This window comes from Arachis stenosperma, chromosome 10 (assembly GCF_014773155.1).
Source record: "Arachis stenosperma cultivar V10309 chromosome 10, arast.V10309.gnm1.PFL2, whole genome shotgun sequence".
NCBI classification, from domain to species: domain Eukaryota; kingdom Viridiplantae; phylum Streptophyta; class Magnoliopsida; order Fabales; family Fabaceae; genus Arachis; species Arachis stenosperma.
Window position 1 is genome coordinate 128,844,550 of NC_080386.1, and position 23,888 is coordinate 128,868,437.

General features: G+C 36.6%; 5 protein-coding genes across 6 annotated transcripts; 3 read left to right on the forward strand and 2 right to left on the reverse strand.

Moving 5' to 3' along the window:
- Positions 1–1,385: 1,385 nt before the first annotated feature.
- LOC130954616 (F-box protein At2g26850-like) lies at positions 1,386–4,343 on the forward strand. Its single transcript, XM_057881373.1, has 5 exons — positions 1,386–2,767; positions 2,901–2,980; positions 3,154–3,326; positions 3,525–3,599; positions 3,830–4,343. The coding sequence occupies exons 1-5, from the start codon at positions 2,078–2,080 to the stop codon at positions 4,015–4,017; spliced, it is 1,206 nt and encodes a 401-aa protein (XP_057737356.1). The 5' UTR covers positions 1,386–2,077; the 3' UTR covers positions 4,018–4,343.
- A 1,222-nt stretch (positions 4,344–5,565) lies between these two features.
- On the forward strand, positions 5,566–9,500 carry LOC130955056 (rhomboid-like protein 20). 2 transcript variants are annotated; one of them, XM_057881832.1, is made up of 8 exons: positions 5,566–5,796; positions 5,945–6,045; positions 6,624–6,764; positions 7,057–7,123; positions 7,619–7,770; positions 7,866–7,970; positions 8,422–8,544; positions 8,956–9,500. In XM_057881832.1, the coding sequence occupies exons 1-8, from the start codon at positions 5,772–5,774 to the stop codon at positions 9,121–9,123; spliced, it is 882 nt and encodes a 293-aa protein (XP_057737815.1). In that variant the 5' UTR covers positions 5,566–5,771; the 3' UTR covers positions 9,124–9,500. The 2 variants fall into 2 exon arrangements, with proteins under 2 accessions (XP_057737815.1, XP_057737816.1); XM_057881833.1 differs by having other exon boundaries at positions 7,869–7,970.
- A 734-nt stretch (positions 9,501–10,234) lies between these two features.
- On the reverse strand, positions 10,235–13,086 carry LOC130955055 (uncharacterized). The gene is made up of 6 exons (XM_057881831.1): positions 12,443–13,086; positions 12,257–12,309; positions 11,983–12,047; positions 11,783–11,861; positions 11,189–11,491; positions 10,235–10,897 (listed from the first exon to the last, which is right to left on the reverse strand). Exons 1-6 carry the CDS (start codon positions 12,877–12,879, stop codon positions 10,743–10,745), a joined length of 1,092 nt encoding a protein of 363 aa, XP_057737814.1. The 5' UTR covers positions 12,880–13,086; the 3' UTR covers positions 10,235–10,742.
- Positions 13,087–15,895: 2,809 nt separating this feature from the next.
- Positions 15,896–18,523, forward strand: LOC130957709 (uncharacterized). The gene has a single exon (XM_057884553.1). The coding sequence runs from the start codon at positions 15,896–15,898 to the stop codon at positions 18,521–18,523; it is 2,628 nt and encodes an 875-aa protein (XP_057740536.1).
- A 395-nt stretch (positions 18,524–18,918) lies between these two features.
- LOC130957711 (protein MAIN-LIKE 2-like) lies at positions 18,919–21,940 on the reverse strand. Its single transcript, XM_057884554.1, has 4 exons — positions 21,863–21,940; positions 20,450–21,192; positions 20,278–20,365; positions 18,919–20,184 (listed from the first exon to the last, which is right to left on the reverse strand). Exons 1-4 carry the CDS (start codon positions 21,932–21,934, stop codon positions 18,919–18,921), a joined length of 2,169 nt encoding a protein of 722 aa, XP_057740537.1. The 5' UTR covers positions 21,935–21,940.
- Between the last annotated feature and the right edge of the window lie 1,948 nt (positions 21,941–23,888).

Genomic DNA, 23,888 nt, shown 5'->3' on the forward strand with positions numbered 1-23,888 from the left:
CCTTAAGTAGCAAAACTTGATAGGGATCGTAAACAAGACCAGATCAAATTGTACGTTGCTACTCCAATTTAACCAATATTATTAGGCACAAAGGATAATTAATGCAGTAGTGGAAATTAAACTGGAAAACGTTGTTTTAATTGCATTGGAAACATCACACACAACAAAGCATTGTAATATTGGTCCCACGTCCTTTTCTGGTGAAACAAAGCAATAAATATTAGCCTTTTTTTAATAAAAAAATTAAAATTTATAAAATTATTACTACAAGTTGAGAGAGATTATAATAAGAATAGAATTAGTTAAAAAATAGATAATATTATGTTAAAACTCTAAAATAATAGCCTCTGAAAAAAATATTAAAATTTAAAACACTTATTTATAGATGAAGGGAATATTTAATGCATGTTTAAAAATATTTACAATTTTATTTTTAAATTTATAAAAAAGAAAATTTTGCTACTACTTGTTAAAATTATTTAAAATAAGCATTTAATTTTTTTTGAAAAAAATAAATGCACTACAAAAATGTTGTAAGCCTTAAAATTTTCAATTTTCAATAAGAAAACATTTTATATTTAACACCTTAGCAAGTGTCACTAAATCCTAAGAAAAATAAGCACAAAATGTTATCAATAAATTTAAAATGCGTATTGAATCTAGATGAAAACTCAGTTAACTTCACGCGAAGTTGATAGTTGAGAGCCGTTAAATAATTTGACTGATTTGACTAAATTTTTATCTAACGATTCTCAACTATCAACTTCACGTGGAGTTGACTGCACCTGAATTTCTACCTAATTCTGTTTTGGTGAGTTCTGAACCAATTTAGGACACAATTTTTGGTTCTTGAGTAATGAGTATGGAGTATGTGTGTGTGAGATAAATCAATAATAATTCATAGCTTTTTGAATACACATTGCATTGTTGGTGCTGTTTGAGTGAGTTTGGTGGAAGTTAGGCAAAGGAACAGGTACATCTTTTTAATGCCGTTGCAACCCCTTGTGACGTTAACACACCCAATTGTGTGTCATTCACTCATCTATCTTTTACATTTATAATATTCTACTTTTAATTTAATAATAACATAAACTTTTTAATTTAATTAAAATCCCCCATCATTCATTCATTTTTTTTTCTTTTTTCAGATAGTAGTCCCTTTCCTTTCTCTTCTTTTACACAATCACGCCACACATATTCACACACTAATGAGTTGTGATTAAAGTAATAGAAACTTTTAATTCAATTAAAAGGGGCCCCACTTTGTATTTAGTTATAACAACAACAACAACAATAATAATACTATATATTACATAAAATTACATACATCATCTTATCTTCTTATATATATATAGTTACATTTTAAACTCCATTGTCATATTTTAGTATTTGGATTTTGGAGTTAGGGTGATATGCATGTACCATAATTGGTGACCATATATTATTATTATTGTTGTTACCTAAGTTTTTTTGTTTTGGTTTAAATAGGTGTTTTTAGTATTTGCATTTAGTAGAGTGATTTTCAGCTTGTAATTCCCAGATATGATATGTAAAAAATTCACAGCAAATGAGTTCATTGATTTTGATTTTGAATTTAGATTTTTGATATGATCCAAAAGAACATCATGGGCATGTCTCTTTTGGGGGTCATGATTACAATCTAGTAATAACCAAACAAAGATCATAAGAACACCATCATCAATCAGTGCCAGCTGCCTCCCACTGGTGGTACATGTTGTTGTTGCCCCCTCTCTTTTCTATGTTGGAATTCACTTTGTGCATTCTAGGTGTTTGTTCCATGTCCTGTGCGAGAGAAGTGTTTGCTTTAACTAACAATCTTTTGTGAGAGAACAAAAAGCCTTGTCGGTTGTGTAGTCTACACAAGTCCTTCTCTGAAAGCATTGCATTAAGATTTTTAAGGCACTACTTTGGCCTAACCAATACTCACTCTTCTTCCAATGGTGGATCTTGTTTTTAAATATTTTCTTTGTAATAGTAGAAACACTTTTCCTTGTTTCTTTTTCTTCTGCTAAATATATAGACCCTTTTGAAATCCAATCTCCAAGTACAAATCACAATGCTTTACTTCCTTATATCTTTTGTGTCCTTTGTGATCCTTTCCAAGTCCTTCACCAGAAAACCACACTGTAGAGGAGATAGTAGTGGTGGGGAATCAAAACTAGTTTCAACTTGGTTCTTGGGGAATCTTCCAAGTGTGTTGATTTCTAGGGTCAAGAAAGGAAGCATTATTGGTCTTAGTTTTCTTCAATTCTCTCTTGGAATGCCGCTAAAGAAGAAGAGTTTGGTGTCTAATAAATTGAACAATAATGGGGAAAAGGAAAAAAACATGGTTTCTCTGTTGGATTTGCCTGATTTGCCATTAGAGATTGTCCTTGAGCACCTTTCACCTGCTGAATTATGCCGTGTGGGAGCAGTGTGCAAATCTCTCATGGACAGAAGCAGAAGTGATTATCTATGGCAGAAACAGATGGAGAGAAAATGGGGTAAAGTGATAGGTGATGTTGCTTATAGGCAATGGCAATGCCATGTAGCTTCAAGAACCAAAGAGAAGATGTTCAACCAAAGCAATCAAAGAGGAATATTTGCTTCTCTTCGTAGTTTTTCCCCATTCCTATGGCTCAAACCAAGAGCAGGAAAGGGTGATAATAAGTTAAGGAATTCATTGCCTGAAGATTCAACCATGGCTTTGTATCTTTCTCTTGAGAGTGGCATATTTTGGTTCCCTGCTCAAGTCTATAACCGTGAGGTAATTAATTAACCAATTGCTGATAATAATAACCTGTTTGTTGATTTTGGTAGGTTGCCAATATTGCACAGTGATTAAACTTCATTGGGATACTGTATTTCTTTGTAATTGATTTCCACTTTTCCTTTTTCAGAATGGTCATGCTGGGTTCATGCTTTCATGTTATGATGCTCTTTTGTGCTATGACTCTAGAACTGACACCTTTCAGGCAAGGTATGTTGAAAGATTTTACTCCTTCATAGTTGAGCTTAGTCCAATCTAATGTGGTTAATTAGACTTCCAAATTGTCTGAAATCTTTGCATTTAGACAATTTTCAGAGTTATAATGTTGAAGTGTGAAAACTCATAGCTCTCTTTAACATGAATAAGTTCATAATTTCTGGCAGGTACTCACCTAATGGAAGATGGACAACTGAAGAAAACATACAATGGGACAGGTTGAGAGTACCACCAATTGACAATTCTCCACATGTTCTTCATATCTCTGATTGTTTAGATGACTTAAGACCTGGTGATCATATTGAGATCCAGTGGAGGAGAAATAAAGAGTTTCCATATGGTATGTCTGATGAAATGTATCAAATCAATGGTTCTGATTCAATGGACTAGTTTCTAAATTATCCCATGTGAAGAATTGTATAACACTTTGGTTAACAACCATTGATGTTTTAATTTTTTTTTTTATTTATAAGTTTTGTGTCTGTGTGTTTGATTACCTACATTTACTAATTCTTTTGCTTTAATTGTATTGTTTTAGGTTGGTGGTATGGTGTCATTGGTCATTTGGAATCATGTCAAGGATATGCAAACCAGTGCCTTTGTCACAAAAATGGTAAGAGAATCCACTTTTTTACATTTTTCTCCCCCATTAAATTGAGCTTTCGTTTTGTTGCATCTCTGGTATGACAGGATTTTTCACATAATCATTTATAGAGTCTTATGTCATAAACCACTTTGAGTAATTAATTACACATATATATCATGGGTTTGTCCTTTCTGGCTTTGGTCATTGGTGAACAAAGTTTGAGTTGATTTATATGACAAAGTGGTAATTTGTGACAGATATGGTGATTTTGGAGTTCAACCAATACACCCCTGGTTCAAGGTGGAGGCAAACCATGATAAACAGGAAGCATCATAGAGAAGAAGGAAATGAAATAGATGGTTTTTATGGTGGAATTAGGAAGCTGCATAGCAATGAGGAGATTACAACGTGGAAAAGCCTCTGGCCAACCAAAACTGTAGAATGAATGAGTTGACTCATAGCTTAGATCTTTGTATATTTTAATTGTTACAAGGATGAATTTGTCATTGAATGATGTCATTTCTAACAAAAGGTATAGCATAGAAAAGAGTACTACATTGGATGAATTTTCACACACTCCTTAACACACTGTATTGCCAATTTATAGTAGTGTATATGTTATATATTTTCTTGCTAGCTATGCTCATTCTCTTTCTTAATCCACAATGTTGGTCCTAGTGTTCATCTCTAATACACTTTATGGAGTGATAACATTACATATTGTTAAAGAATTAAACTATTTAGTTATAAATTATGACATATATTTGTTAATGTGTTTGTGTTAAACACAATTATGTTTTATTGACTTGTTTCATATAGCAATGCCCTAATTTGCTCTTTTTAACTACCAATGTGAAAAGAAAATAAAATATTAGGAGACTTAAAAAATCTCCTTTGCAATCTGTATGAATTAATCAAAATTCTAAAAATGATACTTATTCAGCCGAATAAAAAATTTTGTTCTAATTTTTAATGCCCAAATTAATTCCTAAAATTTGAAATTTCAATGGGATAACTATTTGAATGTTTATCTATGGGTATCTAGATGATGGAGATTACTTAAATTAGCTCTTCAAATTTATGAAAATATAAAGGTTAAATTAATTAATCTCTGAACAGGTTTATAAACTCAAATAATGTTACTAATTTTGGTCTTAATTTAAATTGATTTTCTTAAAAAATAAAAAGTTAAATAACTCAAGTACTCATCAGGAATTTACCTAGCACATGCCTCATTCCAAGAAAGAGGTCGACAGACTATACATAGAATATTCCAAAGAACCAAAAGAAGTCAAATATCTTAAATTTTTTTATTTTCATCCTTCTCTTTTCCATCAACCAATTAATCAAATTCAATATCAATAAATAAATATTTTAGAGATTTAACATATACTATTTTTTCTTAAAGTTCGTTTTATTATATATAATTTATAATATTCACTTTTATTTTTACTATATAAAAGATATGAAAATTTGGTGTATAAAGTCCTTTTTATTAAATATCTTTTATCATATATAGCTTATAAAAATTATTTGAGTAAATGCCATTTTCGGTCCCTAACTATTTGTTCGATGGACTTCCTACTCTTAAGAAATTTAAAAATCCAAATTGGTCCCTATTTACTTTGAAATATGTACATTTCAATCCCTATCAAATTTGAGTAAATGCCTTTCAGGTCTTTGGTAATGTCCTTTTCGGTCCCTAACTCGGGACTGTCCTTTTCGGTCCCTAACTCAGGACTGAAACGTACATATATCAAAGTAGATAAGGACCGATTTGAGTTTTTAGATTTCTTAAGAGATGGAAAGTCCATCGAACAAATAATTAGGGACTGAAAATGATATTTATTCAAATTATTTTTCTCTTAGGATTTTTAAGACTTAAAATAAAACTTATTGATTAAATTATAAAATATTTACCATCTATGTTAACTTCTTGTATATTTTTTATTTTTCTTGTCTTAATTTTTAGACATTACATTTATTTTTTTTAGTGAATAAAATACCACTGTTATTGGGAAAAAAAAAAATTACGTCAAGAAGAGAAAAGGGAAAGAAGAAGAAAACAGAACAGGGGAGAAGGGAAGAACCCAGGTTGCGAGCGAGAGAGAGTAAAGAGAAGAACAACCCAGAAGAGCAACAAACACAAAAGATTACAACCACTGAAAAAGGTTGTTGCTTTCTGCTAACACTGCGAAGATGAACGGAGGCCCCTCTGGTTTTAGTGCGTCAATTCTCTCTCCCTACCCATTCAATCATCTGGGGTGTTGAATTTTTCACACCCCAATTTTCTTTTTAAGCTCAATTTCTCATTTATGTGACAAAGTTTGCGTCTTTTCGATTCGCATATTGATGATTTGTTTATGTTACAGCAAATGCTCCGGTCACAAGGGCTTTCATCATCGCCTCAGCGCTTTTCACAATCTTCTTTGGGATCCAGGGTCGTTTCAACTCTCTGGGGTTGTCTTATCAGGTGGCCCTTTTTACCTTTTTATTTTATTTATTTTTGAATTTGGGATTCTATTTGTATCATGTAATCAGGTTCATTGGGTTTCCTTTTAGGGATGTGTGTACAATTGGGTCTGGGTTTTAGTTTTCAAGTGTTTTAGGATTGAGTTGATTTTGATCTGCTGGGTTTATTCAGATTACTCTTTTCAATGCAATTATTTGGATTTTAATGTAGATTAGGTCATGATACTGTTTTAGTTTACTTCTACTTAAGGTGCCAGATTAGTTGTCATGGTATGTTAACCATGTGATAGAGGACTTATGGAGAGATGGAGGATTTGATATTAGTGGTTAGATTTCTATTGATGTGACTTTGAGATTCGGATTTATTTCATTGTTTTTCTTGGAATGTTAGTAAGGACACTGAGGGGTTATGCACTTCTGCTATCAGTGAACAAATCTAATGGAGAATATGTACTAAGATCTTCTGATACTTGTTCATGTTTTGCACTCTATAGTATATAATGAACACTTGAAAGGCTACAATTTTATAATCACTCAAACAAGACCATAACATCTCCCTTGTTCTTGTATTTCTGGCAGGATATTTTTGGAAAGCTTCGTCTCTGGAAATTGATTATGTCTGTATTTGCATTCTCATCAACACCAGAGATGATGTTTGGACTTTACCTGCTATACTACTTCAGGGTTTTTGAGAGACAGATAGGTTCCAACAAATATTCGGTAAGTAGTTTTATGTTTATGTTTATAAATTTCTCTAGAATTACTCTGAAACCAAGTTCAGTTAATGAAACGTTAGGCATAGAATAGTATGAGATTTTATATATCGTTGCAGATTTATGCATTTTCAATGTATTATACTATTATGTTCATTTTTCAACATATATACCCGCATCTCCCTTTTTCCCTCCATCTGCACTTTAGTATGCCGATCTTACATGACAAGAGGGAGAAGTGCTTTGTCTTAGATTACTATGTGTAGTTCTAAAATGTCTGTCTGTACCCTTCTGTGCAGGTATTTATCGTGTTCTCTGTATTAACTTCTCTACTGTTTGAGGTGATTTCTTTAGCACTCCTTAGAGGTATTATTCTCATTATTGATTGTTATAAATAACATGCCTTTCACTCAAACTTTGATTAATCTCTTTATGCTGCATCTTATTTCAATATATTTTGCTCCATCTTTCTTTGTTGTGCATGTCACTTCTATGGTGCTTAGTTTTCCTTCAATTTTTTTCTTCGTTGTCTTTCGACATTTTTGCTTTTGGTGGGCATTCTAAACAGAGTTAGTACTGAGCATATACAACAACATATATGGTTATCCATTGACAAGGAACTTCTCTTTATATGAGATTTTTATGTTGATACAACTTTGGGCTTCATTAACTTAAACATCTTTGGTGCCTTTGTTTTTTTTAATTTAGATAGAGCGGTTGTCTATTTATGGTGCTATTATTTGGTTGGTAATTGTATGTCACTTATTCGGATTTGATGTTTAAAGCTCTGTCCAAATAAAATATTTTAAGTAAGAATGTTTTAAAATTCTTGCATTTGAAGTTGTATGCTCACTCTTGCAGATCCTGCAGCGAAGCTAGTCACTCCTGGACCTTATGGTCTCATATTTGCTTCATATGTACCTTTTTTCTTAGACATTCCAGTTTCAACACGGATTCGTGTATTTGGTATCCCCTTCTCTGATAAGTCATTCATATATCTAGCTGGTTTGCAGGTAAATCATAACTGAACTATTTGTGCTTATATATTAATAACTATATGCATGTTCTGAACCATTCAGAGACGTAAAGGTAATTTATGTTATTTTAGCAGCTTGTGTTATCATCATGGAGAAGGTCCCTCTTACCAGGAATGTGTGGCATCCTTGCGGGATCCTTGTACCGTTTGAATGTCTTTTATATCCGAAAAGCAAAGGTAATTTTGAATCTACAATATAGGTTTGTTCTGTTATTTTAATTTTGAAAATTATGCGACAGTAATTCAGATGGCCTGTAATTTGTTTATCCATTATTATTAATGCAAGCTTCCATTAAGTAATGTGTGTATAAATTTATAGGAATAGGTTTAGTTGAAATTGGTTTGAGCCAAATCAATCTTTCACCTGAGTAACTTTTTGGGTAAATTATACCAATTTCCTTTGAGATTGGCAATATAACATACTTACCTCACGATTTACACACCACACACACACACACACACAAAACAAACAATTTTTATGTTCAGACCTTTTCCTTTCACACTTAATCCAATTATTTAAAATTTAAACCTTTTTCGATGACTATGCAGTATAGATTATTATACACCAAGTGATTACAGGGAACTTCTTGTTTTTACTCATTTGTGCTGATGTGTTGATGCTTTGCAGTTCCCAGATTTCATCTCATCATTCTTCTCACGATTTTCATTGCCATCCATGGGGAGTCCACGCGGCCCATCAACAAGGAATGTTGCGGGAAACGTACCATCCTATCCAACTCACCAAATGGAGGCAAGTTTTACTTTGTAGCTGTAACTAATATTGTTCGATTTCCATTACTATGGAGCTATCCATTTATGATTTTTAGTACTTGTTCAGATTTCTATGCCGCCATTATATTAGCATCTTATGTAATAAGAATGATTCCCTTTCCCCCCCTACTTGGATTGGTATATATGTGATGCATGAATATGTGATACAGCAGTTTCAAGTAACCCTTGTAGCTACGAACTACAACTGAGCATCATGTAGGAGATTCAGCTGAAAAGTTCGTTGTGCTTTGCAATTTGATGAAGTCATTTATAGCATTCCGTTCAATGCAAACATTTGTTGCATGAAAAATATATGGCTTTTTCTTCTTTTTCCTAACTAATTATCAGTATTTTTGTTGGCTGACCGAAGTATTATATATGGTGGTTGCAGAGAAACTACCCTGCTCCAGTACAATATGCAGTAGAACCATCAGAGGACTCGATCACTACACTTGTTTCGATGGGTTTTGACAGGAACTCTGCAAGACAAGCACTGGTGCAGGCCAGAAATGATGTCAATGTGGCCACAAACATCCTTCTAGAGGCGCAGTCCCATTAATTCCGTAAATGTTCCGTGTAACGAGAGCGACATTGTTCCGAATTGATACGCACAAATGATGAAGTATAAGGAATACACTAATCATGATGTGAGGATGTTTATGAACTTGAGGGATTCATGGTATTTATCATCCTCAGGGTTCCTCCTTTACGGTAATCATTTTTTTTCCACCTTAACTTGAATGTTTAGATATCCATCACAGGATTGTTAATTGATAGATGAATGAGAATTTAGAAGCCTGTACAAATAACTTGCACAATATGGAAATCATGCTTAATTGCTTATCCTTTGATGAGATGTTGAATCGGATATCTGAAGTGGCAGGTTCTTCTTTGTAGTACATTTTTATGCTGTTGTCTATGAAAGCAATTTTTTTATTTACTCTCCCCCTATATAAAATAGAAAGAGAAAAGGAAAGTATTTGGTTTTTGTTTCCGTTAACATAAAGGAAAAAGGAAAAAAATAAGGGAGAGATTTTATCATGGTTTCCGTTCCTTCCCAATTATAAAAAAGCAAAAAAGCAGAAACACTTGAAATTGAAACGGACTCCAAAATTTCATGTAATCCCATGATCACATCTCAAGATTAGTATGCCGATGTAGTATGGAAATATGATTCAGAAATTTTGTTAAATGAGATGATGGGCATAAAAAGTCGGTGCCTAATTGACTCCTATTAATGCATATATTTATTTATTGGGCGTTCTTAAAACGTTGATACAAATATTGGTTAGCGATGTGTCAAGTTCCAACAATAAGGAAGATATCAACTAGATAGTTTGAGCAAAGACGAAAGTATGCAGCTAGTAGATCCTGCAGGATTACACACACAAAAATCTTCCCAAGAACGAGGTGGTTCTGTGATTTAAATATATGGCAATGCTTTTACCACAGAAATTTGCATACAAAACTTGGTTAAGTATAAAACAATCAGAGTAATTCCTCTGTATGACCGCATGCTCTTAACGACATCCCCGCTACGCTAAAAAGAAAAATGTTTTATATTACAATACATCTTAATTAGTTCCATCTTTTGCTAAATACCTACATTCTAATTTAGCTATCTAATCCAAGCATTAAAAAAGAGAATGCAAGGGAAGGATCACAGACAATAAACGCCAGCCACGAAATGCATTGGTATTCAAGTAATCGATGATTCGTTCATTCATTGATTTCGACAGTACGGATCTCTTAACACCATGGAAAAGAAATAAAACTAAATGCAGATAAAGAATAGAAAAAGTGAAAAACACGATACAAGGGAGATCATTTTCTTCTCACAACCTTAATTTTCAAGGAAACAAACTCAAATATGGAAAACCCAACTCGTGCCTCATTATGTATTAGAAATGCATAATATCTCTTAAATCCATTCAGCAAGAAGCAAGAGAAGTGGAAGAAGACTAGAACCCTCCCCCTCACAATTGCATTGGTTGAGCCTGCAATAACTGAGCAGAATACAGCCAGGTCCATGGAAACAAGACTTTAATCCTCTCCCTCAACAACTTCATTGGCAATAGACCAGCTTGGAAAATTTGATGGGTCCAGGAGCAACAAAAAGAATATAGGTGGCATCCGTTATCAAGGAAAGAGGATATGCATAAAGTTTTACAACTAGGTTCATACAGGGCTTATATCTACACGGCCTTTGTGGAGTTGAAAAGCTGGGGTTATCCAGCTTCCGCAGCTGCACTGTATGCCTGCCCAGTTGAAGTATCCCAAACGGGCATCGCAATGAACGCATGACAGTTTTCCCTCCAACGCACCTTCCTCAACTGAGTGAAAGAGATATCAGTACAAAGAATTTGGCACTTTTTATGCATATATATGTCTCAACCAGTGTATATCACCAAAGAATCCAATATATGTACATCAGTCTATTTAATGAGATATGGTTAAGGGAACCACCCAGAAACGCTCCAAGATAGCAAAGCAAGAAAAGAATTGGATACACTTCAAAATGTTTAAGACCACTCATTTACAAAATTATTATAATACTCTGCACTAACATCATAGGTAATTGCCGAAACAGAGACACTATAGTATTGTAGTGAATGCTTTCTTACCAGCTTTCATCCACCGGAGAGGCTCAATAAATATGGACGAACACGATTCATTAGACTTGTTGAAAGGATTGCCACTTCTTCGCTTATGCCACTCAAAGGACGTCTCACCCTCACCAGGAATGTGAGCTACAACATGTTCTTGCAATGCGACAATTCGTCGGCACTTCTTACAGCGATATGTAGGACTCCTATTATTTTCTACTTTAGTAGCTCCTTCAACATCTGAAGAAATTTGGACAGGCATGCCAGGGTCTGCACCCAGTTTAGAACTGTCTATTCTCGACCCCGAGAAATGACTCTCACCTGAAAGAAAATGGACAAAGACAAATGTTACATAAGACGACATCAATTAAGGGTTGAGAACTTCAGTGTTCATAGTATAGTAGACTAATGGATTATATGCATACAATGTGTCATGCAACCAGAAAATCTATGACATGTAGCTTAGAAGCAACCAACAATTTTCCATACAAGTAGAACCAAAATTCTAAACAAACAGTACTTGTATTTATTCTCTATGCCACCTTGGAACATTAGCAAGAATGCGAGTTACCAGAAAAAACATAACAGGGAGATGGATCCATAGTTCCATACCAAGTATTTTCAGACGAAAGCGCTTATATATAGGACTGGAGTGATCAACCTTGAAGCCCATCTCCTCGAACATTCTCAACTAGAGCAGGAGAAAATAAATAAAAATAAATAATGCAATAGTTCTAATTGGTAGATAAAATAAGTTACAGAAGACTAAGATATCAGCAAGTCATACAAAGTTGACCCCATTCATATCACACCTGCTCAAGAAAGCCATCATTGGGGCAAACAAATTCATAGCTCTTCCTTAATGATTCAAGGGCATCTGCAGGGGGGAAGAAGATAACATCATATAAGATTGAGAAATGTCAATATTTCAATGATTCTACTTTCAGAAAATAAGCCCGAATTAGAGAAGACACTCATATTTACATAGATACTGATGATGATATTCACAGTGGCAGTAACAGAAGCTTTCAAAATCAAAATAGCTTGTAATTAAAGTTGAGCATTCTAAAAAGGGAAGTATCACACCTTCGAGAGAGAGATTTTCCGTTTTCATCAAATACGCCGTAATCACTGCCGCACTGCAGCAAAACAACCGGAGAAAAAACTAATAATAATAATCAAAACGCTTTCTTCTTCCTTCAAAAGTTAAAATATGAAAAATAAAAACGAAGGTAAAAAAGTTTTAACAAAATAAAGGAAGAGTGGTGGAACCTTCTAGAAACTCCGGCGAAGCAGTGAACCAAAACGGAACCTTCCTTCCTGCTACGATCAATGAAGTCGATGCAAACTTCGAGGTAATCAAGCAAGTCCTCGTTCTCCGTGTCCTTCAGAGGCACCGCCATCCTCACAAGCTTGAGGTCACGTCCGGCGTACTCGAGAGAGTAGAGGAGCTTCTCCGGCGACAAGGCACACTTGCCGGAGTCACCGCTGCCGGCGCCGGAGACGTAGACCTTGTTGATCTCCTTTACGGGGATGGAGACGGATGGGCGCCATTCGGAGAAGAAGGAAATGGAGGCGGAGCTGAGGACGGAGAGTATGTGTGTGAAGTCTCCTCCTCCGGCAGCACCGCCACCTCCACCGTTCTGGAGGATCTCCGCGGCGTCGCTGATGTTTCCGATGAAGAGATTCTCGCGGACAAGGTAAGGCATGACGCCCTAACCCTAATTACTTTCTGTGTGTGGATTTTATGATTTTTCTGGAAATTTATTTGATGACGCTGATCCAATTCAGAAGAAAATGGAGGGATTTCGAAACAGGTTTCTTTTTCTTCTGTTTTTATGCGCTCAACTCAATTCAATGACTCTATCACTACTTTCTTTTTTGTTTTTTCCCTTTTCAATTTTTAATTTCATAATTTTGAGTGTATCGTGTATGTTGGTCTTGACTTATAACTTAAAGAGGAATAAATAAATAAAATAATCACATTAATTTTAGAATGGAAAAGTATAAAGATCTAATGGCCTAAGTGTACAATGTGTACAATGGAGGTTTAGAAAGTATTAGAGATATGACTATTATTAGTGTTATATTGTCCTGTCAGGTTATGTTTTTTGGATAAGTAGATTCATGATATGGTATTAGATAGCACTACTATTTTAAAATTATTCTCTACGTCAAAGATACAAGTTTTTATAATTACAAATCATTTATATTTAGGCGCTGTATATTATTACTGAACGTTTTTTAATTATTGCACGTTCTTTTTTTATTTTTTTTTTATTATCGTCGTCGTTAACACCACTTCTTCCTTCTCCTTCTATTCTTCCTCTTTTTTTTTTCATTAGAATTTTTTTTCCTCCTTTTTTTTTTCTTTCACTTCCATTATTAGTTATCTCATTGTTGAAGATAATGAATAATTCAGGTTCAGATTATCAATTAAACTAGAACAAAATTGATTATTGTTTTGAATTCAATCAAATGGCTGAGGTATGGTTCAATTCAGAAGGAAAAAATGTAGCATTAGAGGAAACATTTTTCTGTATTTGCAGCAAATTTGGGTGTAACACGAAAATATTTGAGTATATTTTTATTCTGATAAGTTTTACATAATTCAAAACTCTTTTTCTTCCTCCTTCTCATCTTTTGCTATTTTTTTTCTTATTAAGCTTTTCCTTTTTATTTTACCTTCTCAAGTTTCTTCTTATTTTACTCTTTTAACAAGAATAAAAATAAAAAAAAAACAAACAAAGAAGAAGAAAAAATACATAATGTTGTAAAATTACTTGGAAGATGATGAACTTACATTTATTTAACTAAAAGAAAGAAAGAAATAAGAAAAAATGCAGCATTAGAATAAATATTTTTCTGTATTTGCAACAAATTTGGGTGTAATACAAAGATATTTGGGTGTAACACGAAGATATTTAGATGTATTTTAAGAATTTTGGGTGTACTTGTATTATGATAAGTTCTGCATAATTAAAAAATATTCTTCTTTCTCCTCCTCATCTTCTATTGCTTTTTCTTTTTTTTTTTCATCATCATCACTATCTTCTTCTTTTTTTTCTTATTCATATTTTCGTTTTTGTTTTACCTTCTTAAGTTTCTTATTCTTTTACTCTCTTAACAAGAATAAAAATAAAAAAATCAAACAAAGAAGAAGAAGAAATACCTACAAAATTACTTGGAAGAGAATAAACTTACATGCATTTAACTAAAAGAAAGAAAGAAATGAGAAAAAAAAAAGAAGAAAAAATGTAGCATTAGAGGAAACATTTTTTTTGTATTTGCAGCAAATTTGGGTGTAACACGAAAATATTTGGATGTATTTTTATTTTGATAAGTTTTGCATAATTCAAAACTTTTCCTCTTTCTTTTCCTCCTTTTTATCTTGTGGTGTCTCTTCTTTTTCATCTTTTTATTTCATATTCTCATAATTTTTTTTGTGAAAAAAAAATCAAATAAAAAAACAAAAAATACATAATATTGTAAAATCAATAGAAAGAGAATGAAAAAAAATACAACAATAATAATAATAATAAATGATGATAAAAATAAAACACGTAAAAAAAACAAAAAAACAAAAAAAGAGAAAGATGTTATATTAAACAATTTAGTTATTAATATTTAAAATATTTCACTAGATAGCAAATGAAGTATGAGACTCAAAGTCCCAAACGGAAGTAAAATTATATGCGGTAAACCTTAGCTTCCTAGTATGTCTTTTATAACTATATTCTTAAATATTTTATTTTTAAATTAGGAGTGAGATTCAAATCGTGATCTTGAAGTGAGTATAACTATATAAGAAAGCTATGTTATATGGATTATAGTCTATGGTTCTTTTTTTGTATATGAAAATAAAAGTAGTGATATATCTTAACATTGTAATTTTTGATATTTTTTAAAAGTGTGGAAGATACACAAATTGGAGGGTCCGATTTCTATATTTCAAATTTTTTAATTTTTTAACAGAAATTTCTCGATCTGATTTTTGTACTCTCACAAATCCCTCAATCCGATTTCACAAATCCCTCAGTCCGATTTCTGTATCTTCACAAATCGGACGGTCTAATTTCTATACTTCTCACAAATCGGACGGTTTAATTTTTGTTTATCTAATTAAACGGTTTCACATTTGAGAATAACACCCCATCAACTCATATTTTAAAAAAACACGGTTGCTACTCCAATATCAAAAACAAAATCTGATAATCCGTTGGTATCTTCTTAAATATTAATTGAAACAAGAAATTATTGTTGTTTGATTAAAATTAGGGTAAAAAACCCAAATGAGCCAAGGAGTGCTCAAAATTACCTAATTCAGCCAAATGAAAAATCAATACGTGAATCAACCAGGACGAATTATTATATAATTCGAATCAATATGATTCGAATTTTATTTGCATGTAATTCGAATTGATATGATTCGAATTACTAGGAAGCCAACAACTGAATGAAGTTCGAAACAACTTGTTTCGAATTACACCAACATAATTCGAATTTAGTTAATTCGAATTAGTATGAAGGCACATTGTTAAGTAATTCGAATCAATTTGTTTCGAATTACACTTAAATAATTCGAATCTAGTTAATTCGAATTACTATGTTAGGTTGTGACACTACATAATTCGAAACATATAGATTCGAATTATATATATATAGTGCGAACCAGGTCTGTATATATATGCTGTGAACTCATGTTGCTCTCAACAAAGAGGTGAGATGGCTAGTGAGGAGAGTTTCCTAGTTCTGGTACATTACAGAGGGTCGATTAAGAGAAAAACTCGGTCCGGCGTGAAGTTCACTGATAAGGATCCCCTATGTATTATCGTGACGCCGACAACCACCTACGATGCACTTGTTAGCTCTGTGCTGGAGAAGCTGGGTGTTGAAGGCGTTAAAAGGGTCAAGAAGTTTTTCTACCGCATTCCAACAGCGGTGCTCCATGACACCGTGAAGTTTGATTGTTTCACAATCGGTAGTGACGAGGACTTGCAGGTTATGTTTCTTTCTCGTAGGCAGTTTCCCGAGGTAAGGACACCAGAGCTGTTGGCAAAGTTGGTTGATGTGGTATCTAGCTCGGGTGGTTCGAACCGGAATGCCACTACGATAGCCGCGGTTGCCGGCTCGAGCTCGAGACCTGCTGTTGCTTCATCCTCTGCTCCTGTGTATGAGCCACCGATGCAGACTGTTGCGTCCCCTTCGTTTGCCGTTGATCTGAGCGGCAATGTTGGAGACGAGGTTCGGTATGGGGAACATATTCCCACCGAGGTACATTGTCCCACACCGGCTGGTGTTGGTGATGGTTTGTTTGATGATCCAGATGACGATGACGTGGAGCCGGATATGATCGCTGATGAAAGCGGCGATGATGTTGGAACTACTGTTCCGACAAGGGCTACAGGTGGATCTAGTTCTGGCACACAGCAGTATCCACCCCATTTTTCCTCATTGGACCTGGATGCCATGCGGCAGGACGACAATGCTCTGCAGGCCTCAGGATTTGGTGCTAGAGATACGGAGGGGTCTGCCGGTATGAACGAGTTCCAGGTTGGCCAACAATTTCAGGATAAAGATGAGGCGCTGTTGAGTGTGAAGACGTACAGTATCCGCCGAGGGGTCCAGTACAAGGTCGTTGAGTCTGACTACCGCAGGTATGTGGGAAAGTGTTCTGAGTTTGGGAATGGGTGCACATGGCTAATTCGGTTGAGTCTCCGACAGCGGAAGGGTATCTGGGAAGTGAAGCGATACAACGGACCGCATACATGTCTTGCCAGCTCCATCTCCAGCGACCATAGGAGTCTGGACTACCATGTCATATCCACCTTCGTTATGCCGATGGTTAGGGCTGATGCAGGTGTGAACATCAAGGTGCTCCAAAATGCCACGGCCGCACACTTTGGGTTCAGGCCTACGTACAGGAGGGTATGGATGGCGAAGCAGAAGGCCGTTGCCGTGATATATGGGGACTGGGACGAGTCGTACAATGAGCTCCCTAGGTGGGTTTTAGGAGTTCAGCTGACGATGCCTGGCACTGTAGCCGTCCTCAGGACTTGCCCTGTTCGAGTTGGGGGACAGGTTGACGATTCTCAGGTTTATTTTCATAGGCTATTCTGGACTTTCCCCCCTTGTATCCAGGCATTCCGTCATTGCAAGCCTTTGGTGAGTATTGATGGCACCCATTTATATGGGAAGTATGGGGGAACACTGCTAGTCGCCATTGCACAAGACGGAAACTCGAACATCCTCCCCGTGGCATTTGCACTAGTTGAGGGTGAGAATGCTGAGTCATGGTCTTTCTTTCTTTCCCACCTCCGTGAGCACGTGACACCTCAGCCGGGTCTGTTAGTTATTTCAGATAGGCATAACGGCATAAAGGCAGCCCTCGAGGCTCCGGATGGGGGATGGCTACCGCCTGCTGCGTACCGGGCGTTCTGCATTCGACACGTTGCAGCGAATTTTGCCTTGACGTTCAAGGGAAAAGATGCCCGGAGGCTTCTTGTTAACGCCGCATATGCCAAGACCGAGGTGGAGTTCGACTACTGGTTTGACATTCTGCGCTCTGAGAATCCGGCAATGTGTGACTGGGCGAACCGAATCGAGTATTCGTTGTGGACACAGCACTGTGATGAGGGTCGGAGATTCGGGCACATGACGACCAATATTTCGGAATGTGTCAACTCAATCCTGAAGGGGGTTAGAAACCTCCCTGTTTGCTCGCTGATGAAGGCCACATACGGAAGGCTAGCTGAGCTATTTGTCCGTAAGGGTAGGGAGGCCGAGGCTCAGATGGGTACTGGACAACAATTCAGTCAATACCTAGTAAAGTGTATCGAGGCCAACCTGAGAACAGCCAGGCATTTCACGGTGACTGTTTACGGCAGGGATAACTCGGAGTACACCGTTGCTGAGACGACTCCGACAGGCTCATTCTCTCTTGGTACGTACAGGGTCTCATTAGGGTCTAAGACTTGTGATTGTGGATACTTCCAAGCACTTCATTTTCCCTGTCCGCACGCACTGGCATGCTGTGCTTATTCACGGCTTACATGGCAGCCTTACGTCCACGAGGTATATCGCCTTAGCTCCGTTTTTGGTGTCTATCAGATGGGATTTGCCCCTCCCATTCCGGAGGGTTTCTGGCCACCTTATGCCGGGCCTACCGTTATACCGGATCCGAGTATGAGGCGTGCGAGGGAGGGTCGTCCTAGATCCACAAGAATTCGAACCAACATGGATGAAGCAGATCCGAACCGGCCAAAGAGATGTGGCCTCTGCAGGCAGCCAGGTCACACCAGGCGTAGTTGTCCACAAGCCGCAGGCCCCAGCGGGACTGCTAGAAATCAGTAGGCGATTTGCTATGTATGTGTTTGTTTGTTAATGTATTAGCAGTTGTCCTCTATTTGTTTATAACTTTTAATGTATTACAACTTGTCTGGAACAACTTTGTTTCGTATGTGTAATTAAACTTGTTATTTGTACCAAATATTTCTGTTGAATGTCTTTTAAATCATTGAAATTTATAACTAGAACAAACAACATTATATCATGGTATGACTGATAACGAATAACATAACATGAAACTATAAATCATAACATAACAAGTAGAATACATCGACGTAAATGAGACTACATAACATAAATTCAAATAACATAATAGGAAAGTACATACCATAACAACGATAACAAACCAACAAAGTACACAATATAAATATGACAACAAGACATACACCACTATCCATGAATCATCTAAACAGGTGCGATCCAGTGCCGCAACGGCGTGGCACCCGTGTCCGGTAGCCCCTACGAATAAGTGGCTCCTCATCCTCAATCGACTCGTCGCTGTCATCCGAAACTGGCTGTCTCGGGGTCATAGGCGGTACATGGACGGGTCTGGATGAGGACGGGCCGGCAACTGAGTGTGATCCAATACTCTGCGCCGATGCTGGGGTCCCACCCATGGCAAAAGGATGCGCAGGAGCTACCGTGGCAGGCTCATTCAGATCAACGTCCAGCGGTGTCTGTGTCCCTGTCGTATGAACCCGTCCGGCTGCAGCCTCATCCTCCTGCATGATGGTCCGGATATCCTCAAGGAAATGTGGTCCACCAAACTCGTGCACAATGCCATCACTAGCAAGTAAGTCTCCAAACATCGAGCCAGGACTCACCCATGGAGTACTATCCTGAAGGGTATGATCATCACCGGGAACACCTACGAAGTAATCTCCAAGACCTCCACCACCAAGCCCAGCATCAGTGTGACTCGTGGGATCTCCCATACCAGATCCAGGGGACCCACCATCATGCCCGCCCTGATGCGCCCTATCAACCCCCGCAACATCACCTCCCCCAGGCATCTGGGCACCCTGTCTAGCAGCACCCACCCTCCTCCTGCCTCCACGACCACGAACTCTCCCCCCACCCCTAACTGGGTCGTCCCCGGCATCCATAGCCTGATCTACCCAGTTCCACTCACGCTGGCTACGACGTGTCCCAACTCGTGCTCTCCTCTCAATGCGACGTCTGTCAGGAACATCTTCGACCCGGTCCATGTCTGGAAGTCGGCCTGCACCCCTCTGCGTCGCCTCATCTGGAATAGGAACACCTCTCGGATCCCCCAATAACATCTCCGGCGATAAAAACCTCTTCCCGTGCTGATACCACCATGTCAAGAACTCATGTGACGGTCCAGGGTCGGGCACGATGTCAAACTGTAGAATATAATCAGCACGCTCCTGCCAGTAAAGATGCCACTCAGGGTACTGTGCCGGGAACCAACGGTCACCTCCTCTCCCGTCCTTCGACATCAGGAAGTCGATGTTCAGGGCGGGAGACGGTATGGGCTGAACGCCGCCAAACTGAGGTAAAACTCTATCAACCTGATGCCACTCGACAACCGCAAAATAAATCAGGGACGTCCTGCATCGCCATAACATCGTATGCCGAGGCTCCAACACCTCAGGATGGACAACCTGGATGACGTCGACTGCGCTATAGGGCATCCATATGAACTGAAAAAATCAAAATCAAATCGTTTGTACTTTCAGTTAAGTGATATAAACTGAAACAATGACTTGATATACACAAAAGTTCTGCTTACTTACCTGCCGAGGCTGTAACAAGTCGATCTTCATGCGAGCCATCTGTACCCGAGGTCCCTTGTTGCTAATCCCAGGGTTGTAACCAGACCATCTGCGTACAAGAAAACAGAAGAATATAGGGCATAATTACAAAATAATAACAAGAAGAATATCTAGTACAAAACAATAACGGTACCTCGAGGCAAGGGGCCAGCTGATCTCATCATACCCAGATGGTCTGAGTGTGGGAAACCTCCAGAAGATCCACGACTGTAATAACTGTAATGGGGCAGCTAACTTCACAACATGTCTGTTGGCGACTCGGCACATGCACCTGTACAGCCATGCTAGTGCCGCCGACGCCCAACTGTAGCGACCCATCTCCTCAAGCCGAGCAACATATGGTAGCCATCTGATGTGTATACGATTGCCGGACTTGTCGGCAAACAGCTGCGTACCCAATAACATCATGATGTAGGCCCTGGCAAATCGCCTAACTGTCTCTTCATCTGCCCCATCTGGACACTCTGCGAATGTCTCCTGAAACCAGGTGCAGTTGACTGCGAATTTCTGCACCTGGTTCTCCGGAGGTAAAACACCAAGCAACTCATGGAACCACTGCCAAGCAGGTCTCCCACCCTCAATGTAAAGGTGGAAGTCCGTAAGGCAACCACTAACATAATCTCCGTCGACTGGCAACCCCAGCTGGTATGCGACGTCCTGAAGCGTGATAGTGCACTCTCCGAACGGCATGTGGAAGGTGTGCGTCTCAGGCCGCCACCTCTCGACGAATGCGCTGACTAGGGGCTCGTCTAGTCGGAACCATCTGTCGTTCAGTCTCGCAAGATGGTAAAGTCCCGCCATCTGCAAGTACGGGACATACCTCTCATCAAGACGCATCCCCTGTTGCCGCCTAACACTGGATATGCAACGACGAGGCTGGCCAGTACATAAACCGCATAATTAGAACAGATGCACAAACCACTAAATTAACAAAAACCATTAACAAAAACCATTAACAATAAACCGCTAAAACAAAACCATTAACAAAAACCATTAAGAAAAACCATCAACAATAAACCATTAACAAAAACCATTAACAAAAACCATTAACAATAAACCGCTAAAACAAAACCATTAACAAAAACCACTAACAAAAACCATCAACAAAAACCACTAGCCTACACTATTTTCCTAAACCAGTAACAAAAACCATTAACAATAAACCGCTAAAACAAAACCATTAACAAAAACCATTAACAAAAACCATCAACAAAAACCACTAGCCTACACTATTTTCCTAAACCATTAACAAAAACCATTAACAATAAACCGCTACAACAAAACCATTAACAAAAACCATTAACAAAAACAATCAACAAAAACCACTAGCCTACACTATTTTCCTAAACCATTAACAAAAACCATTAACAATAAACCGCTAAAACAAAACCATTAACAAAAACCATTACCAAAAACCATCAACAAAAACCACTACCCTACACTACTTTCCTAAACCACTATCCTAAACCACTAACAGTAACATAAACCATTATAAAAAACCATTAACAAATACCGTTATCATAAGCCGCTTACATAAACCACTAACCTCGTCGTTGATCACACCGGCGATATGAGCTACTCCATCCAAACGATAAAGCCTTCCCGGATCGTCCCCCATCGACAGAAACAGCCGCTCTGGTCGCACTCGAACTGAACGTTGGTCTTTTTCTCTGGGATTTGGTGGGGTTGGAGAATGAGAAAGTGATTCAAATGAAGTTGGCTCGAACTCCTTTTATAGCCGAATCCCTTGTAATTCGAATCAACTTGATTCGAATTACTATGCATCTCCAATTTCACCTAATTCGAATCAACTTGATTCGAACCCCTCTAATATCCACTTCTCCTAGTAATTCGAATTAACTAAATTCGAATTATGTTGGTGTAATTCGAAACAAGTTGTTTCGAACTTCATTCAGTTGTTGGCTTCCTAGTAATTCGAATCATATCAATTCGAATTACATGCAAATAAAATTCGAATCATATTGATTCGAATTATATAATAATTCGTCCTGGTTGATTCACGTATTGATTTTTCATTTGGCTTAATTAGGTAATTTTGAGCACTCCTTGGCTCATTTGGGTTTTTTACCTTTAAAATTATTTAAAAAAATTTATTACACGTATCTTTTAACTTATGGAGCATTTGAGCATTTAAGGTTAATTAAAATAAGTTTAATTATTTTGTTGATTTTTTAATTTTATTAAATTTTTAATTAAATTTTTGTATTTTTTTTAATTAGATCTCTATACCATATTAAAATAATAATAATAATAATAATAATAATTATTATTATTATTATTATTATTATTATTATTATTATCATGCAACCTGCTGTTTAAGCAACAATACAGCAGAAAATTGAGGTCCATTATTATGTGAAGATGGATGGCTTTGCCACTGAATGATGACAATGCTATATCGCCTTTTAATGAGGAGAAACAACTGAAAATGCTTAGATTCTCTCAAGAGTAGAGTGTTAATGAATTTTCTTTATTTTCTTCATGTTTCATTTAATTTATAACCACAGGTAAAACTCAGATTTATCATGTCATGATGGAGAAGATTCCAAGTTAAGCAGACACATGACAAATGGCATTTCAATTTTGAACCCTTCAGCCTCAGGTAGTGAGTGGCTTGATAAGTTGATATCCTACACCTAATCTGCATTCCTTTTTCAGGGTCAAATATGTGGAGCCCTAAGTTGCATGATGTGTCTTCCACCAAGTACTAGGATTAATGTAATCAAATTACTGTGACAAAGACATAACCGGTGTTGTTAATATAAAATGTACTCAAATATGTATAATCTAGAGATTAGATCACACAAGATCAGACTTCTGTAACACGTAGAAAGATATTAAAATTAAAGTAACAGAAGCTTTGTTGCTCTATCCAAGGGGGTTAATCAAAAATGGATTTACGTGCGTAATTATGGATTTGGATCCTCTAAATTTTAAATTTTATTTTAGATGATAAAGTATAATTTATCACCATTTATTTTATAGGTAAGACTAAAGCAAAATATGAGAAAAAAAGCATTCAATAATGAGAGATCTCATTTTATTCTCTAAAATAAAAATCTTAAATTAAAAAAATTTAAATTCTGTAATTATAATAAAATTGAAGATATAAGACAACGGAAAAAAATATGACAAGAAATTTAACTAATTTAAATTAGTTTAGTGATTAATTCATTAGTTTTCTTAAATAAATATTTAGAATTTGAATTCTGATATTATACATACAGAAACCTAATCTATTAACCAATAACGAACCAATAAATAAAACTCTGAATCGCGACGATAGAAAACAAAAGAATGAAATATGGTAGGGAATTTGATTCTGGACAATTAACAAAGTGTTGGCAACTTGGCATAGATGCTATTTGAAAGCAACAGAAAGTGCACACACATCACACACGGGAATGTAGGTTCCACTTGCGTCCATCCAAGTCATACAATGGAAGAAACACGGTTGACACCAATTTTGCTTCTCTGTCTCTTTTTTTAAGAGATATATTTGACTCAAATAAAAAAATTGACACTATTATTAAGTAAAATAAATATTATTT

What these genes read in the sequence shown, in the direction of transcription:
- LOC130954616 (XM_057881373.1), top strand. Translation starts at nt 2,078, where the DNA reads ATGCTTTACTTCCTTATATCTTTTGTGTCCTTTGTGATCCTTTCCAAG. An exon ending in CTCAAGTCTATAACCGTGAG is followed by an intron (nt 2,768 to 2,900) that starts GTAATTAATTAA and finishes TTCCTTTTTCAG; the next exon opens with AATGGTCATGCTGGGTTCAT. An exon ending in GTGCCTTTGTCACAAAAATG is followed by an intron (nt 3,600 to 3,829) that starts GTAAGAGAATCC and finishes AATTTGTGACAG; the next exon opens with ATATGGTGATTTTGGAGTTC.
- LOC130955056 (XM_057881832.1), top strand. Translation starts at nt 5,772, where the DNA reads ATGAACGGAGGCCCCTCTGGTTTTA. An exon ending in TAGGTTCCAACAAATATTCG is followed by an intron (nt 6,765 to 7,056) that starts GTAAGTAGTTTT and finishes CCTTCTGTGCAG; the next exon opens with GTATTTATCGTGTTCTCTGT. An exon ending in ATCCAACTCACCAAATGGAG is followed by an intron (nt 8,545 to 8,955) that starts GCAAGTTTTACT and finishes TGGTGGTTGCAG; the next exon opens with AGAAACTACCCTGCTCCAGT.
- LOC130955055 (XM_057881831.1), bottom strand. Translation starts at nt 12,879, where the DNA reads ATGCCTTACCTTGTCCGCGAGAATCTCTTCATCGGAAACATCAGCGAC. An exon ending in ATGATGGCTTTCTTGAGCAG is followed by an intron (nt 11,862 to 11,982) that starts GTGTGATATGAA and finishes CTCCTGCTCTAG; the next exon opens with TTGAGAATGTTCGAGGAGAT. An exon ending in TCTCCGGTGGATGAAAGCTG is followed by an intron (nt 10,898 to 11,188) that starts GTAAGAAAGCAT and finishes TCTTTCACTCAG; the next exon opens with TTGAGGAAGGTGCGTTGGAG.
- LOC130957709 (XM_057884553.1), top strand. Translation starts at nt 15,896, where the DNA reads ATGGCTAGTGAGGAGAGTTTCCTAGTTCTGGTACATTACAGAGGGTCG.
- LOC130957711 (XM_057884554.1), bottom strand. Translation starts at nt 21,934, where the DNA reads ATGGGGGACGATCCGGGAAGGCTTTATCGTTTGGATGGAGTAGCTCAT. An exon ending in CCGGTGTGATCAACGACGAG is followed by an intron (nt 21,193 to 21,862) that starts GTTAGTGGTTTA and finishes TGTACTGGCCAG; the next exon opens with CCTCGTCGTTGCATATCCAG. An exon ending in AGCTGGCCCCTTGCCTCGAG is followed by an intron (nt 20,366 to 20,449) that starts GTACCGTTATTG and finishes TCTTGTACGCAG; the next exon opens with ATGGTCTGGTTACAACCCTG.